Source organism: Aythya ferina, assembly GCF_964211825.1.
Source record: "Aythya ferina genome assembly, chromosome: 16".
Classification (NCBI taxonomy): domain Eukaryota; kingdom Metazoa; phylum Chordata; class Aves; order Anseriformes; family Anatidae; genus Aythya; species Aythya ferina.
In genome coordinates, this window is record NC_140315.1 from 6,078,696 (window position 1) to 6,096,070 (window position 17,375).

The 17,375-nt window shown below is 47.9% G+C and overlaps 1 protein-coding gene across 21 annotated transcripts in view; it reads right to left on the reverse strand.

Moving 5' to 3' along the window:
• Positions 1-17,375, reverse strand: part of LOC311445534 (uncharacterized protein) — a 265,193-nt gene that overhangs the window by 48,581 nt on the left and 199,237 nt on the right. For 9 of the 21 annotated variants that reach the window (XM_084537764.1, XM_084537756.1, XM_084537757.1 and 6 more), the window contains exons 4-5: positions 15,973-16,088; positions 7,972-8,077 (exon numbers count right to left, since the gene is read on the reverse strand). In XM_084537764.1, coding sequence (XP_084393890.1) covers positions 7,972-8,077; positions 15,973-16,053 — 187 coding nt within the window. In that variant the 5' untranslated portion in view covers positions 16,054-16,088. Of the gene's footprint in view, positions 1-109; positions 285-4,530; positions 5,703-7,971; positions 8,078-15,366; positions 15,456-15,653; positions 16,089-17,375 lie in introns of those variants that run through there. The other 12 variants (XR_014698473.1, XR_014698475.1, XR_014698477.1 and 9 more) reach the window with 8 other exon arrangements.

The following is a 17,375-nucleotide window of genomic DNA, read 5'->3' on the forward strand; positions in this document are numbered from 1 at the left end:
ATGACCAAGGCTTTATTGGGAGCCTTTCTGCTCACTGCAAACTGCAGGACGTTGTTTTACAGTCCGTGCTGCTTTGATATATGACACATGCTGCTGTGTGGGTGCTTACCTGCTAAAACTCTTTTGATTTGTCCCTTTTCTTTCTTGTCTGCATATGGTTTGTGTCTGTGTATACTTTGCTAATCTCTTGTGGCAGATGAAGTAGACAAACTGTTTTGGACCATGCTGTTTTTGGTATACTGTTCCTTATTGGTACCTCGCAGTGAAAAGAATCCAAATTATATCTGAAAAAATATATTCCCTGCCTTATAGGTAGAATTGACTCTTTCAGAACTAAAAATATTAATACACAACATACTCTGCAGATGCTATACTTGAACAAAGCACTTCCAATTGTCCTAATGACGAGAGAGTAAATAATGAGAGAGCTATTACGACATCTATCTGAAAATATCAAAGCAATAAGCCAAGATTAAAAACTGAGGCAGAATCTGCAAGTTGTATAGCATTAAGTCAATAACATGAAATGAACATTCACAATCACAGCAGAACATCTCAACAGCCTTCAAAGGATAAAGATTGGCAGCCCTGTGCTGAAGACAAGGAGTTAAGATGCAGTGGCAGGACCTTGAAAACCACCACCTTACCCGGCAGGCAGCTAAGCTGTGCTCGTTTATAGCCCCTGAGAATGAACAGCAATCAAAACACTTTGGCAATGTTAGGTGGTAGAGGAAACAGGAAAAGATGCTAAGCATTGCTTTTGTGATTTGCCCATCACCCTGCCTTTCCTCAGCAGCTTTTCCTGGGGATGGGAAGCTCTGCCTGCTGCCCTGTGGCTGCGAGAGGCACAGCAGCAGCACGTGTGGCTTGAGCAGAGAAATATCACTGCTCTTTGAGGGCGGCTTTAGCCTCTCTGAAGGGATCACCCTTACCTCCATACAAGAACCAACATGCAGAGGTTTAGGCACCTCATACCCATCCCTGTCCAGGCAGGACTGCAAGGACCAGAGATGATCTCTAGCACCACTGCACAGCTTTTCAGGACTGTGAGCTGCTCAGAGCACAGACTATCTCTGATGGAGACCAGATAACAGCTAATTAAACCGTAATGAAGCTCTGCCCTCAGCTGTAGAGACTGCAGCTGCTGTGGGTTAATGCGGGAGCAGGGAAGGAGGCTGTCAAACGCTCCTGCTGGGGCACGGAGGTGTTGGGGATGGCTGGGGAAACATTGCCCAGCCCTGGTATATTTTTCTGCAGCTTTATTCACCTGAGCAGGATGGTGCAAAGCCTGGTGCTGCACATCAGGGAACAGCTCACATAGGCCCCTGCTGTGGCTGGGAGCACAGAGCCCCAGCTGCGGGGTGTCCCTGTGTCCCCATGCATGCAGTGGCAGCCTGGCACAGCCCTGTACATGTGGGGACAGCTTACCCCAGCACCACTGGAACAGAGCTGCTAAGCCCTGGCCTCAGGAAATCCAGATTTCCAGGAATAAGTCCCTCTTTTGTCTTAAAGGCTGGGCCTTCCCAACAGTTTAAACCAAGAGGACCACATAATCCTGTTTTTCTGTATGTTCGTAACCCAGGGACAATGTGTAATCCCACTGCAATCACTTCAGAACTCTTGGAGGAGCACCAAGAGATGCTGTTATTGTTGTCACCAGCAGAATAACTGGTGAGCAGCGTCCCAAGGAGCCAAATAAGAAGGGAAGGATCAAACCCCCTCACACAGCTCCCACTGGTTCCTCCTTACGTCACCTTTTGTGTCGGAAAGGCAAGAGATCAAAACACTTATTCCTATAAGTGTTTTGATCTCCTGTTGTTGTGAGATCTCCCCCATGGTGCAAATCTTTAGCTCCTTTGAACTTTTCAAAGCTACACTTGTTTTTTCTGGTTGCCAGAGCTAGACCTAGCATTGGAGGCAGCATTCCTGGGGCATCAGGATGAACGTTTCCCTACTTGGGGATGAGAAATCCTTTACCAAACGCCTTAACAAATTGAATTGGGTCCAACAGTTCTTACCTCATGGAGACATCGTGAAGTGGAATAATTTCACCCTGCTCACAAAGTTAGGGCTGCCTGTAATTGCTGCCGTCAGAAGCGTGGCTGCTACAGACACACTCTCTGAGGGCAACCCCAAATTCACTGACACTTGTTGTGTGTGGGTGGCAGTCCCCCTGCTCCCTGCCTCTCCCTGTGCCACCCCACACAGGTCCCTCTGGCCAGCCCTTGTCACTTGTCTTGAGATCTCCAGGCACCTGCGGGAGGGCAGCAGGGAATTAGTGCCTCTGCCGGAGCAAGGAGCCTGCAGGGAGAATCCAGCACCCTGCGAAAGCCTGGAGCAGAGCAGAAGAGCCGGGGAGCCTTGCCCTCAAACCCCCACCCTCAGCAGCGCCCAGACACCGCCTGTATTTGCCCACCTCCTGCTCCCAGCACGGCGCCGTGTCGGGAAGGCAGCCCCGTTCTCGCCTTGGGCTGCGTGGGGATGGGGCTGCTGACCTCTGCCGGTGGAAGGAAAGGAAAGGAAAGGAAAGGAAAGGAAAGGAAAGGAAAGGAAAGGAAAGGAAAGGAAAGGAAAGGAAAGGAAAGGAAAGGAAAGGAAAGGAAAGGAAAGGAAAGGAAAGGAAAGGAAAGGAAAGGAAAAAGGAAAGGAAAGGAAAACGGAAATATCAAGAAAAGGTCTTGATATTTCAAGAGAGGGGTGAGAAAAGGAGAGTGTCAGAGCTTAGACATAGGGACAAATCAAGGCCAAAACAGCTCTCTGTTGCCCCTGTTGTACCAATCCCTCCCGCCCCCTCTTCCCCCCAGCTTCCACATGCTTCACTCAGCAAACTTAAAAAAAAAAAAAAAAAGAAACATGGTCAGGATTGTCTTTAAAAGTGCTCACTAAGCTCCTCGGTGAGCCAGGTCTGTTTGCACTAGCAGGTTTCTGTAAATTATTCTATAAGAACAAAGCCACCCCAACCATTTGTAGTCTTGCGTGGTGCAGACAAGGAACAGGAGGCTGACAATGGCAGTGCCATGCAGCTGAGAGCGAACCAGCTGCCCAGGATCAGCCCTGCTCTTGGGAAGCAAAACCCCATGAAGGCACAGACATTAACAGCAGCTCTGTTACCCTCTGATAACCTGATATCCTCTGATATCTCTGATATCCTCTCACTCCTGCAAGAGCCCACAGCTATGGAGCTCTGGGCAGAGTTGCAAACAGTGGTGGGAGCACCTGCCTGCCCCGAACCCTGCCTGGGGCACAAGGCCCAGACAACCACCTCTTGGCCAGGGGAGAACCTGCAGAAGCAGCGCCAGGCTGCCAGACTTTAGCCAAGTGTTTGTTACTTGCCTTCTAAGAACACTTTCCAGCTACTCCACGTTGGCAGCCCAAGTCACCTTCAGCAATATTTCTGTGCTGTGCACACCGCTGGGGTGGAGACTGTGCCTGTGCGTCCTGGAGGGGAGCTGCGTGTGCTGGTTAGATCACACAGAAATGCTTAATTAATTTGGCATACAGCGTGTCCCCTGCAATAACAGAGGGTAGCCAGGAACAATTACGGAACCAGCAACTTAGCTAGCCCCTCTATTAGTGGTCCTGCTTTAATTAAATATAATTACATTTTATATGCATGCATTTAAATGTGTGCCTGTAGCCTGCCTAACTTTTGCCATCGTACTCACACAATTTCTGAACTCATTTAGGGTACAAAACTGGCCCACGGGCCCTCTCTTTTAGGCTGCTTGTCTCTCCAGTTTTTCACGTGTACCTGCAGACCACACCTGGATGCCAGCTTTACCTGCTGCAAGCACTGATGTTGGTAGGGAGACTGGGGGGAGCAAGCAGGGCTCGCTTTGGGACCTCACCCCGTACGCCAGGGTTGTGCGACCTGTGGCTGGGACGACCCTAGAGGGGGGCAAGGCCTTCCCAAATAGGTTCAAGCCTTAAATAAGCGTCGCGCGGTTTTTCCGCAGGCTGCAGGCTGCGATAGAAGCGGGGAAGGGGCCGCAGGTCCCCGGGCTGCGGGCAGGGGGAGCTCACGGTGCGCTGGTGGCGGCCGCTTGGCTCCGAGCGCAGCTCCTCCGTGCTCGGCACCGCGCGGGGTTTGCGATGAAATAACGCAGCCCTGCTGCAGCACGGACAGGGCCCGGCACCCTCAGGAGCTGCAAAAGCCGGAGTAAATCCAAGCAAAGGCGGCTTAGCCCGGCGTAGGTACGCGCCGAGCCCTCGCATGCCCCGTGCGTGCTGAGTGCCGGTGTCTGGGGAGCAGAGCCCGGCCCCTGCCCACCGGGGACTCCTCTTGATGTGTCCTGTGCAAGGTGGTGATGAGCAGTGCCCCGGTGGGCTCACAGCAGCAGGGCTGGCCAGCTCACTTTTCTCCGTCTTTCCCAATGAAATGGGCACGAGCTGGCTATCAGCTGCACAGCCACAGGACAACGGGCATCTGTGGTTTCCTCTTTGCTTCGTGTGTCAGAATAAAGTGAAAATTTGATTTCAGAGATGAACAGTGTGAACCATTCCTTGGCACAGAGGAATACCTGCACTCTGACACTGCCTCTGTGACATCTGTGGGGTTACAGAAGGATTCTCTGCTGGTTTTTCTCTTCACCTACTTTACCGAGGGTGTCTGGATAGCGCTTTGAGACAAACATGGTCTTGTTCACTCAGCAGTAGCTCCGTGGGGTTGGCAGGTATGTCAGGCAAGTACTTGAGAAGATTCATACAAGCTACTCCTGAGTTAATGAAATAATAGCATGAGGATCAGTTATCTCGCTCGGTGCCTTTCCAAACACATCCTTCAGAAGAACAACTGCTGCGGTGCTGATCCAGCATTTCCAAAATATTAACATTCCTATTTTAGCATCACAGAAGCTTAATTGCTGAGCAAGTATAAACAAGGAGTTCCAGTTACAAAATTCTCTCAAACGCATAGGAACCATCTTCATTTTTTTTAATTACATTTTATTGCCCTCATTTTGAAAATGCCCAAAGACAGCGGCTCCCACCATGAAGCTCTACATTGCAGAGCACTATGAGGAGAGTTGGGCGATGGTCTTGATGAGATGAGATCTCGAGCAGATCTCTGATCTGCTGCATGACAGCCCGGGATAAATCTTTGCTGTTTCGCACATTTGCAGTATCTCACCACAACACAGCGGCCTAACCCGTACTCAGATTTTCGGCACAAATAATGTCTTCACTTGCTCATTTCTCAAGTCTATCTCAGTTTTCAACCCTGAGCCAACGCAAGCCCACCCCACCCAGTCCCAGAACACACAAGGATTATTCCGAGCTTGGGGCAGAGGAAAGAGCTGAATGTGCTCAGAGTCCCAGGCACAAGTGCGAGCCGTGCTGGCCGTGCTCTGTGCCCACACGACTGCAACACCAGCACCATGGTGGGGCCACGTGTGCAGGAACGAGTCCCTGCACCCGCCTCTGCTCGGTGGCAGCTGTATCTCAGCTCTGCTATCAGGAGTTTTTGGTTTCCCACTGTGCTGCATGGCAGGGGCTGAAAGGGGATTTTGTTTCCCATCCCAGTGTGAACAAGGCAGTTCCCTTGGCCCAGTGATTCAGTGTTCCCCAGAGGTGTGGTGGTGTGACGCCCGAGAAGCTTCAGGCTGCCACCGCTGGGTATGGCAGCCCAGCTACCCCTGCCACCGCTCAGCACCGTGACCTGCATGAGGGGGGCATCCTGGCAGCGTTTCTGTGTAACCACATGCCTGGCAGGGGAGAGAAAGGGGCCAAATCTTGGCAGCAGCCACGGTACGGCCATCTGCACCAAGGCTGTGGACCGTCCCATTCCCTCCATCCTCCACAAATGCCCCCAGCCCCAGCAAAAACCACCATGAAGCCCTTTCCTCCCAGTCATGCTGGGCTTCTCCTCCACCTCTTTCACATACCAAGGTGAGTTTTCCCTCCTCATTTCCAAACCTCTGCCTACCTTGGTGAGCCTTTCCCTTTCCCTACTATCCTGGTTTCACCCCCGCCTGCTTCTGCTGCCTCCGCCACCCGTGCTGTACTTCTCCCTGTTTTCACACTACTCCCGTTGCCTGGGATAACCTTCTTATCAAAACGCAACAAACTGTCTCCAGCTCCTTTACAAACCATATGAGTATCCACCTGTTCCCTTGACAGTAACCATATGCCTCTCTGTATTTGTTCTGGAGCGTGGGAGGCTGCTTTGCGCGATTTGGGCAAGATCCAGCTCCTACTGAAATCAAGGAAAAAACTTCCCATTGATTCCATGGCACTTGTACCAAAGCCTCAGCCTGTAAATTTAATGGGACGCTTTCCACACATTTCATTCCTGCAGTGCATCACACACATTTAGGACTCTATTCAATTAGCCAGTAACGATTATCGCTTAATTACGATGATACAACACCAACCGAAGAGATAACACTGCTGTTACCATCTCCGAAGGGCAGCACCAAATTGTGTATATAAAAGCCCCTTTATATGGCAGCATGTAAAATCCAGCATGCAAGGAATTACAGGCACCTAATGACAGAGACTCCAGCTGGGGACGAGTCTCCCAAGTCTAGCTCTCCTTGGTGATCTGAGTGCAGAAGCTATCTCATTATCAAAAGAAATCTGTCAACACTATTTGTGTGGAATCATAAACATAATAAATCCTGCCAGCTCCTCTGTGAACTGGCTATTTATTGCATCCATCTCTGAGGCTTTTTGATACTGGAGCTGGAGGCTGCAAATATAAATACTGTAATGATGTGTTGCATATGCCGCAGCTTAATTTACTAGGTTGGATTTGAGGCTTCGTTTCAGAAGACCCTCAGCATCTCGCCTCCAGGCCCCCTGCACAGCCCAAGAGATAACACAATGACCCCACAAACCACAGCCAGCCTCCCTTGCACTCGTGTGAGCCGAAATGACGGGGTGTGTGTATGAGCACAGACAGGGCAGGCACCTCCCCAGGCAGAGCTGAACCAGCACCAGGGGTGAAGACCAAAAACCCAACCCACAGCCACCTCCAGGCCATTCATCCAAGCCACCTCAGCAGGGAGGCTGTGCAAAACAGGTCCCACCCTCACTGCCTGTTACTGGTGGTGGCCGGAGACTTCACAGCGTTCCTCCCAGTCAGCCTGCAGTGCAGGATGCACAGCCAGGCCCTCACCTTCACCCTGTCAACCTGGCAGCTGATTTGAGGTATTGCTTGTATCTCTTAGCTGGAACGCAGGATCGATCAGACAGGACACAGTGCACCTCTACTTGTGGGGCAGTAGCTCCCAATGCTGGCCCTGTATTTCTGTTATATCTTTCTTTGTAGAAGATTCTGCATGAAAAATCATCCCTCAAACACCTAAAAATTTCAGCAGCAACAGAAATACTAGTTCTCTGGTTCTAGTGAGAAAGTCAAACACATTCACTCTGGTTTTATCTGAAAGGCTCTCCTTCCTCCCTCCTTTCCCCACAGTTTTTTTTCCTGCCACCCCTAACCTGAATAAAACAAGTTATAACACCTAGCTGACGTATCACAGAAGCAACCTTTCTGGTTATGCTTCATGCAAGAACAACACTGCCTCTGTTCTTATGTGAAGTGGCCTTTGCCTCAGAGGCACCAATTTTGGTGACACATTCAGGAGTGAGACCCATGCTGTAGGAGGGCGGGGACGAGGTGCTGCTGGTGGCCATAGCCCAAGTTCACGCTGCAGCATCTCAGCAAGGACCTCACCCACTTCCCAAGGAGCTCTTTTTTCTGCCATGCTCTCCTTTTCCTTATCACAGACAGCACTTCTTTCTTGGCTAGCTGTTGTCCTAATTTCCATTTTGGCTTTGTTTCCTTCCTCTCTGACACACTGCTGTTAGCCAGGGGACTGCCTCTAATTTGTATTGCACTCACCAAGGTGCATGTCAGAATATTTGTGCCACCATGCAAACAGAAGGCAGTATCGCCACGTATCATAGTGCCTGCAGGAATGACCTTGTATGAAGACTTCTGTGAAGTATAAAAGTATCACATCTACTTACATGCATCCAACAGTAAGCTACATGTCAGCCAAAGGAACTGAGGATGATGTGAGCTGAATTTGTCCTTATATCCCTTTTTCAGAAAAGCAGGGTCTGTTTGAGAAACCTGAAAGAAGAACACAGAATTTCAACAAACAGTTTTTGGGACTCAGTCTGCATACTTCCTGAAGCAGTATTTTTTTTTTAATGAGAAATTCTTCTTTGCTTTTGCCACTGCTGCCTGGCACCTTCCCTGCTTGAAAACTAAGGATGGATTTCAGCAAAGCAGAGGGAGATAACATGAATAAGGCATGAGGTTTTCATGTTGCCCAGTTTTCTTTAAAGTCACTCATTTGTTTGGGGGCTCAGTTTGACACACCTTAAAGAAGCTGTGTGTGGAAGGTGAAGAGAGGTTACACTGGTTTTGATAAGATAAGGATTGCTTGAACTTCTGCTGCAGCTGGAATAAAACCTGACAACACATTTAAACATTTAGTTAATTTACATGAAAAAAAAAATAAGCAAAGCAAAAGTCCACATCATTGTATTTTTTTCCTTAGGCAGGAAGGAGAATCAAAACTTCCAACCAAAGCAAGCAGTGCTGAAGTTTAGCTACATGATACTTAAACCTTCATCTCCAATAGCCAGAGATGCCTGAACTTCTATGCCTAAAAAGCACAGACTGGTCGGGAGAAATGCCAGCTGGACGGTATGTGGTGCACAACTGGCTTGTGCATCGAGGCTGAATAAACAATTATTGACTCGGCTTGTGCAGTGCATTCAAAGGACGTTATTAACTGCACCAGAAAAATCAGTCAGGCAGATTCATATGCAGGGCTGAGTTTTTCTCGGAATCTGTCCCGCTCCCTATCCCATTCAGCACAGCAAAAACTGCCAAACTTTTCAGTTATTCAGTTTATACATATGTATGTAAAAACATATGCATATAAACCTCCTCTCTAGCTGTAATAAAGCGGTTAAGCAGAATTTAAGCCATTACTGTAACTTTTCAGTTTCCCTAGAAGATCTGAAATGGGATGTATAGCACCTCAAATGTGATTTTCATTACTACTGAGTCGAATATGGCATCCAGGTTATTCCTAAAACAAAACAAATTAGAGATTTATCTCAAATAATTGGTGTAATTGGTAACTTATTTACTTTCTCTGGCAATTTCCAAGTCACAAGAGCATGGTCTCTGTTTTTCCTTTTTATAGATCTATTTATTACATTCCAATCTACATTGGATCTTCCTGAAAGTTCAAAATATTAGATCTAAAATAATGAGTCTCCCAAAGATTTTCTGTAATCAGTTCAATCCTGCCTGTGGCCGGAGCAGAGGACTGGGAGCCAGGAATTCTTAAAGTCTACATCAGAGCTCTGCCAGTAATTTGCTGAATTAAAATTAGTTCAAATCTTTCAAGTTGTGCTTAATTTAGAGTCCCAACAGCATTGAGCTGCCTTTATGGAAGACCCTAAGGATGAAACTGAGCCCCATATGAACAAGGACAGATTTTGCCACTGCCCTGACTGGGATGAGGATTTTACCTAGTCTGGAGGTGTTGTGCTTTGTGAACAATGAGGAGGATGCTCTCTGCCAGCTCCTGAAATGCCTTCAGCCATGCTGAGATACCCCAGGATGCTGAGCTTCGTTTTGGGGGCTCAAAAATGAACTGGTACTCCTCTGCACCTTTGTAAAGCCTATATTTGTAAAATACTGGAAAAGCTTTTCATTTTGTTAAATGCCCACAAACTGTTGATGTATTTACCATTTTTTTTTAAATAATAGAAATGAATTATGTACAAAAGTAGAAGGTTTCACAGACTAATTGGCCTTTTGGTACCAGATTTTCACCTTACATGAAGTCCCTGTTGTTTGGTCACACAGGGCACACCTTGGTTCCTCTCACCTCCACAGCTTTCTAACCTCCTTCCCGTTGCTGTTTCCCTACGTTCTTCCCACAAATACAGTCAAAGTTCTGGTCCTGGATTCAGACCACGTGAAGAAACATCATCTCCAAGAACAATTTTTAAAGATAGAAGTGTCTTCCCCAGTCCAAAGACAGGCCTGTGAGGGCAGGCCAGGCATACTGTAATGTTGGCAACCAGACACCATGCCCACGGAGGGCAGAAGAGATGCGTCCTCCTGCTCCTGCCCCAGAAAACTTGCACGGCATCTAAACCTCACAGCCTGAGCTTGGGCTTAGGATTCATCCGGTGCCTCTAAGTAAGATGTCAATGTCACTCTGTCAACAAATCTAAAAGCAAAGTCCCCTGCAGACCTGTAACATCAAAACAGCAGACAAACGCCTGAGACAGATTATGCATGAATACAGTGACAAGTCCGCAGCCGCTGCGTTGTCCAACTCTGTCTATTCCCAGTGTCTGAGGATGGGTGGCAAAGAGAATGCATTTAACAAGAAGGAAAAGACATTAAACATCAAACATCCCTTTGCTTCTGACAATTAATTGAGAAGAAAACCTCATAATCAGTTGCAGATTTGTCTCCCTGTAGCTAGCGTGACTCTGCTCAATTATCATGCTGCAGTCCGGAGCGAGGAGCTTGGTTCTCAGCTTTGTAGTCCATGGGGACAGGGAGGCAGCGGGCAGAGCTGAAAGGTTAAAGGTGGCAGGGGGAGGGCGCCGGGGGTGTTGCTGTCTCTGTGTTAGCCATAAATAATAGAAACCAGTGTGGTCTTGAGCTTACAGTCCAGTTTGAAACCCATGCTGTATCAGGGGCTGTCAGCAAGGTACTGGGAATACGTGCATAGAAAGCTGCCCTGATCCGAGAGAGGTCTATGCCTGCAGGGAGCTCTCTGTTGATAAGCAAAGATGTCTCAAGGACACTGCACAGTGAAGATGCTGCCCCTGCTTTCCATTCCTTCTGCAGCCCTAGTGCCAATCAGTGCCTATCAGTCTCCCATGGACAACAGCCCCCTATGAAAAAGTCACAGACATTTACTGGTGGCCTTTGCCATGTCAGGGGGAAATGACCCCAGCCCTGCCAGCCCCTCATCTCTACCTCTCTTACCAGCTGAATTTGCAAAGACTTATTTCCAGTCTAGCTCGGCTGATTTGGGATGGGATGTTTGGGGCAGCCATCAGATCCTCAGAAGGATGCGCTGCTCTCTGGCGGGGAGGAAGGCTGGGGCACACTCTTCTCCCCTGAGTGCAGCCAGGGTCACTCTTATAGGGCAAATCGCCCGCAATTCAGTTGTGCCTTACACCGTGCAGCAGAGGCATTGAGGAAACTATGAAATGCTGTTGAAGTTAAAGCTGGTTGATTCTCTCATATTAACAGAAAAAGCAATTCCTGCAGCTGCAGCCTTGGCCACTCCCCTGTTACAGCAGAGACCAAGCACAGCCCTGATTGCCTTAACACCGTGATGTAAAATGGGTAAAACAAACCAACTGCTCGGAGATACTTAGACCTCATCTACGTTTGCCCCTGGAGTAAAATAAAAGCATCAGTGCTCTGACCTTCCTCCCACGTGAGCTTGTTTCTTTACGCTCCAGAATTAAGCCGCTGAACAAGGGGTCCCTGGCGCACGCAGACATTGACAGCGTTGGAAGGGGTTCAGGAGAGCTCTGGACCTGGGCCGAGGAGCAGTGGGAACCAGCGGTGCCGACCTCTTCCAGGGCAGATTCTGAAAAGAGCTGGCTGGAACCCAAGCAAGAGAAGAAAGGCAGATGTGCCCTGGCCTCACTGACACTCTGGGTCTTCCCGCAGTCTGGGGGGTTACATTCGCTCCCACCTGAAAGCAAAACAGCCTTAAAAGTGAGCGTGCGAGTGTGCTAATCTCTTAGGACAGCACATGCATAAAAGCAAGTGTTTATATAAATGATACCCCTCACGTCAGGCTGAATTTAATCATCAAAGGAGAAAAAGCACATTTTGTTTGGTCTTTTACTAGTCAAAAATGGCTGGTATTTAATAAGCCCTGGAGCCAGATCTCAGTAGGACAGGCTTTTTATGGGCCAGAGGCACCTACCGTCCCGTCCCTCTCCACACACAGCCACTGACCTATGTCCAGCTGATTTGAATTTACTTCCTAAATCCGATGCTTCTCCCAGTTAGATCAAAAAAAAAAAAGGAGAGAGACAGAGACATGGCATTTCTAGACCACAGTTCTTGGTGTCACTACACATTACTGATAATTTAGGAATGCTACAGAACATCTCAAGTTTAAAGTACTTTCATGGTTCCAATGGAGAGCTAAAACAGATGGGGTTTCAGTGTGACCTTTCAACCTACCAAACACTGTTGACCCAGATTATAGTTCAACAAAGCTGCTCTCGGATTCATGTTACATTTTGGGAGAAACAGCAGGGTTACAGTGAGAAGAGATGGGCTGCTCGGGGGCAGCTCGGATGGCTGGCTCCGAGAGCTGCTGGCTGGGGCTGGCACCTCTGCCCCACTCCTTGCCTTTATGCCAAAGGAGGTGCTCAGTGCTCGCAGAGAGCCCCCTGAGCTGTCATAAAATGCTGGGAAAGGAATGCAGGGATGGGAAGAATAACAGCTGGGAGATTTCACTGAATAATCAAGGAGAGGGTCAAAAATTAGCAAGCAGGGAGGGGTGCTCCAGCCGAAAAGGCGTTTTTTCCAAGCTCAGGCTTCCCGCTAGAAAGCAGGAGCTGCGGACTTGTGGTGGTGTTGAAGGGAGGCCAGGTTTTATCGCAGAGGGGGCTGCGTTTCAGCAGAGGGTGAAGAGATTGCTACAACCCAGGCGGCTTGGCGGCAGGGCCGGCCAGCCCGAACAATGTGCCCACCCAGGCTGGGTCGCGGCGAGCCCAGCTCGGCTGTCTGAGCCCAGCCGGTTGGGAACTGGAGCAGGACCATAAACCGCCCAGCGCTGTGGCATCCTATTGAAATGGATGAAGTTCCTGTCAATGTGCTATTATTTTAGACATTACAGCACTAAAAATAGCACTTGTATTTTTTTAGCAAGTTTGTTGTTTTCAGGAGCTCTGAAAATATAAAGGGTTCCATAAGTGCTAAGAACAAGCTTGTGAAATAGTCTCACTGGAATACAAAACCACTTGAAAATACTGTTTGTTACATTTCCCTATGAACCCAACAATAGACTGCATGGACTGTTTTGCTCAGACACTGAATTTATTTTACTATAAGAAAATATAGGGGAACCCTCCCCCCCCAAAACCTAACTAGTTTTTCTCTATTCCAGGCAGCAGCCAGACTCTGGACTCTCACAAAGTGTTTCCGAAATGCTATCACCATGCCAAAAGCTTCTTCCATCTCTTTGTCCACCAAAATAAAACGTTCCTGCTCCAAACCTTAATTATCTCTGCTTGTAACAACAAAACCAGAAAAACAGCTCTCACGTCCTTCCAGTGGAGATCAGCTGTATGAGAAGGACCGGGCTCATCTTAATCCTGGTAAGACTGACACGTGTCCTAATTGTGAAATCCGTACAGCATTTTTCAGAGCGGCTTTTTGCAACTGCTGCCCACGTCTATCACTGCTTGTTGGAGCCCTGCCGGAGCCTTTGCCCCCTGAGCTGCCAGCACTGCAGCCACCGGTGGGGGCAGCTCCAATCCTCCCCAGTCCAGCACGAGGCCGTCAAGTAAAACCTTCGGTACCCGGTGGGGAATTTCCCAACACATCATCCCAGGAGCCCTCGATGCCGAACAAGTAGGAGCTTATCACCGTGTCGCTGTTCTGTAACTGAAATGGGATGATGATGTGCTGGTAGCTGGCCAACATTTTGTGTTGCAACATTTTCCAGATTACAGCAGACGATAAAGGTGCTGCGCTTAATGAGTTTTGTCAACTCAGTTATCGCTTTCGCATCGCACGAAGCAAGTTTGGGGCTAGACTTAGCAGCTCTGCAGCCCCTTTCATCCCAAAATTTCAAAGTGATTTGTCCGCATTAATCACATCTCAAAGCTGCCTTGTGAAATATCTGTTTGGGCTCCGTAAGAGCACTGGGGCTGGCTGCAGCCACCCTGGATGAGGGTGTGGAGGGGTAGCGGCTGCCCAGCGAGCAGCAGCCGGTGTGGCACAATGCTTCCCTGCACTATGCTCAGCCACCTGAGATCCATGGGGAGAGGGCACTCCCAGGCACTTTACTATTACTGTCTGTAACACCGCTGGATGGATTTTTCTTCCCTGAATTTAGAACCCTCCTAAACTCTTAGCCCTCTCCATGTCTCCTAGCAGGGAGTTTAAATACAGAGCGTGTTAAAAAGACTCTGCTTTTCCTGCCTCTGACTCTGCCTTCTCCTCACTTCCTTTGGTTTGCTGCTTTGTTGGAAGAGGCATCCCCTGCTCACCTTCCCCACACCACCCAGGCTTTGGAGACATCTATCCTTTCTAAGTCCTACCTTTTCAAAACAGAAAGGCCAGACACAGTTGCATTTAAATATCCAATTGCTATATATGTGCCAAACTGCCACTGAAACCAAAGCTAAGGGAATGTAAAATCCTCGGGGAATGACCCAAAAGGGTTTGCCATCCGGCACGTGCAATGTCAGAAAGCAATCCTCCCAGCTCCCTCTCTCCTGCCCTGACCAACAGGACCTGCACAGAAATGAGATGTTATGCAGTAAGCAACAAGCCTTTCCCGTTGTGCGATGGGAATTACCGAGGCTGACTCTACCTGCCAGATGTATTCCTTCTCTAGGCGTACGCTGCCCTGGTGGCAGGGGATGTGAGAGAACGGGGAGAGGCAGAGATTAGCATTCAAAACTAAGTTTTATATTTAGATGACTATGAATACATACATGTACTCTTTCCTCATCTTCTCACACCGCTTATTTTCTTTTTTTAATTACTTTAAAAACTCTAATTTTGAAAGATTATTATTTCTTTAATCAAATTTTTGCCTGCACCCCAAACGCAAGCTTAATGTTACAGCTATGACTGCAAGTCCAAAGGAGACAGATTTTCTGTCCCCACCCATGAAGAACAGTTGATTCATTTAAAACTGTGCCAAGGCCATATGCAGATCTTCCTAATAGGAGCAGCTGCTGGACTCACAGCCCAGGGGATAAACACAAGTTGTGTTCACGCCGCTGCCCCAACCCATGTCCCCAGAATCACATTCAGGTGGATGAAATCGCAGCCGCTGTGAGCTCGCTGCAGCCACAGAGGTAATTATAAAGGAGAGCTGAAGCCCGTGTACACCAGGGATGCAGCTCAGGCAGCAGGAGTGCAGCCTGTAGAGGAAAATGTGGAGGAAAATGTGCCTGGGCCCTCCTGCAGCAAACTGGCATTGTCCTCGGGCAGCCGTGCCAGTCTGCAGCACATTAGGGTTTGGCCCATGTTTGCTGTTGAGAAAACAACCTTCCATCTGGATTTCATCCTCCTAAACCCCGTGTGTATATTTTATTTGTGTATATTCTGTAACTGACAGAATGTTTTATACAGTTTTAGGATAGGCACTAGGATGATACCTGGGAAAACAGCTCTTTTGTGTTAAATGGAAACGACATCCTTTCTGCTTTGCTCTTTTGAAGCTTGTCTGACAAATATCTGGATGAACCTAAGTCAGGGAAAGACCAAGTCAGCACTGCTGAAGAAGGGGAGAACCTGGAGGAACTGAAGGTCCCCCTCTCACTGTCCTCTCCAGGAGCCCAACCTCCCTGCTGTTGCCCACCAAACGCCAGGCCACAGGTCTGGCTTCTCACTTTTAAACAGTAACAGAAATCCTGTTAAAAAATCAAAGGTGTAGTGATATGCCTAAAATCAAGGCATATCACTACACTACTTCTTTTCTGCTTCTTTCTCATCCCCAGTCTTGATCAGCTATCCATGCTTTTTGTTGCCTAAAACCTAGATTTCCATAACATGTTTTGCTGTGGACAGTTTATCCTTTTATTTATTTTTTTTTATAACAGAAACTGCAGCCAGATCAGGCTCCAGTGCCCCCTAATCTGTTGTTTGTTTACATAGCCCATGAAGGAAAGAGTCCAACAGCAGAACGTGTTTGAGAGCATCACACGTAGTACCCGTTTCACATCCCCAGAACATCACACACTGCCTCTCTGGGGAACCCGCACCTCCAGGAGATGGGGTTGCCAATCACAGTCATGGTCCACAGCTTCCCAGATTGGGTCAAACTCCAGTGACCCGGTCTGCATCGAACCTGGAGCTGTTCTGGAAACAGTTTTCCCCTCTAGCAATGAAAAAAAAAAAAAAAAAAAAAAAAAAAAACAAGAGAGAGATTTTCCTGTGAGTTTTAAGACTCCAGAATTATTTCAAGGAGCAGCATTTCAAACCAATGACGATGTGCCATCTGGTTAGAGTAAGGTTGAATTTCTTGGAAAAGAAACAAACTCCTTTTCAGCTGCGGAGAACCCAAACCAAAACAGAAACATCCCTCCTTTTCTTTTCTCCTTGTGTCATGTAAATTTGTGGAGGAATATTATCAAAGTGAGACACACTGTGTGAAGTCGTGTTATGTATACTGTTCACAATGGATAATTTATTTTGGGTTAATTGCTCCTGTCCAAGACCCATCACTGTCTGAGTCAGATGCTTTTGATTGTGTAATGGTTTGGGAACCTATGTCCGCAGGGCAGAGATCCCCTTTTGGAGCATGTATTTCTCCCTGTACAGCTCTCTCATGTCTTAAGGAGGTTAAGGTGGCAGAAGGCTAACAACCCAAAAAGCTCCACTAAGAAATCTGAATATACCAGGTGAAAATATGGTATTCAGCTTAATTCAGTTAATGATCCCAGAAGTGCTACTTGTGTGCTATCAGTGAATACATCAGGCAGACGACCGACTGTCTGTTGGAGGGCTGTTTTTCACAGAAGGACAATTGACAGAGGAAAAAAAAACTTGTTCTGAAGCTGTTTTGCATCTGATCGGTGCTTATAGTAGAAACATTGGTGAGAAAGAGGAGGAAGCACGGAGAAGGTAATTCTCACCCCCCTAATTTTCAGAGCCAGTCCCAGCCAGGACAATGGCTCAGACGCCCCACTCTGGTGCTGCTCTGCAGCCATCCTGCAGCAGAGGAGCTGTGCACAAACCTCCCCACGGGGTGATCTGCTCTCACAAGGGCTGGCTGCAGCACTTCCCCGCACACTTTACATCACTAAAATACTACAAAGGGATTCCAAATTCTTGCACAAAGTTGAGGTTGAACTTAACGTTCCACTTTGGGTGCAATTTTCAAACCCCTCAAATGCTTGAGAAGAGAACAAACATTCACACGTGTTTGTTTTTGTTTTTTCCTTAAAATTCCTTCCTTCCTTTCATTTGAGGACTCTTTTGACCATCACTCCAGACTTCATCTGAGCCTCAGGGCTGCAAAAAGTTTTGCCCAGTTTCAGACTTTGCAATAAGTGTTTTGCTTAGATTTACATTCAACCTCAGAAGATGCAAACCATTTCTACGGCTAATTTAATGAAGGATGATCAGTCAAAGAAATCCTCTTCCCACCTCGAGAAATAACATT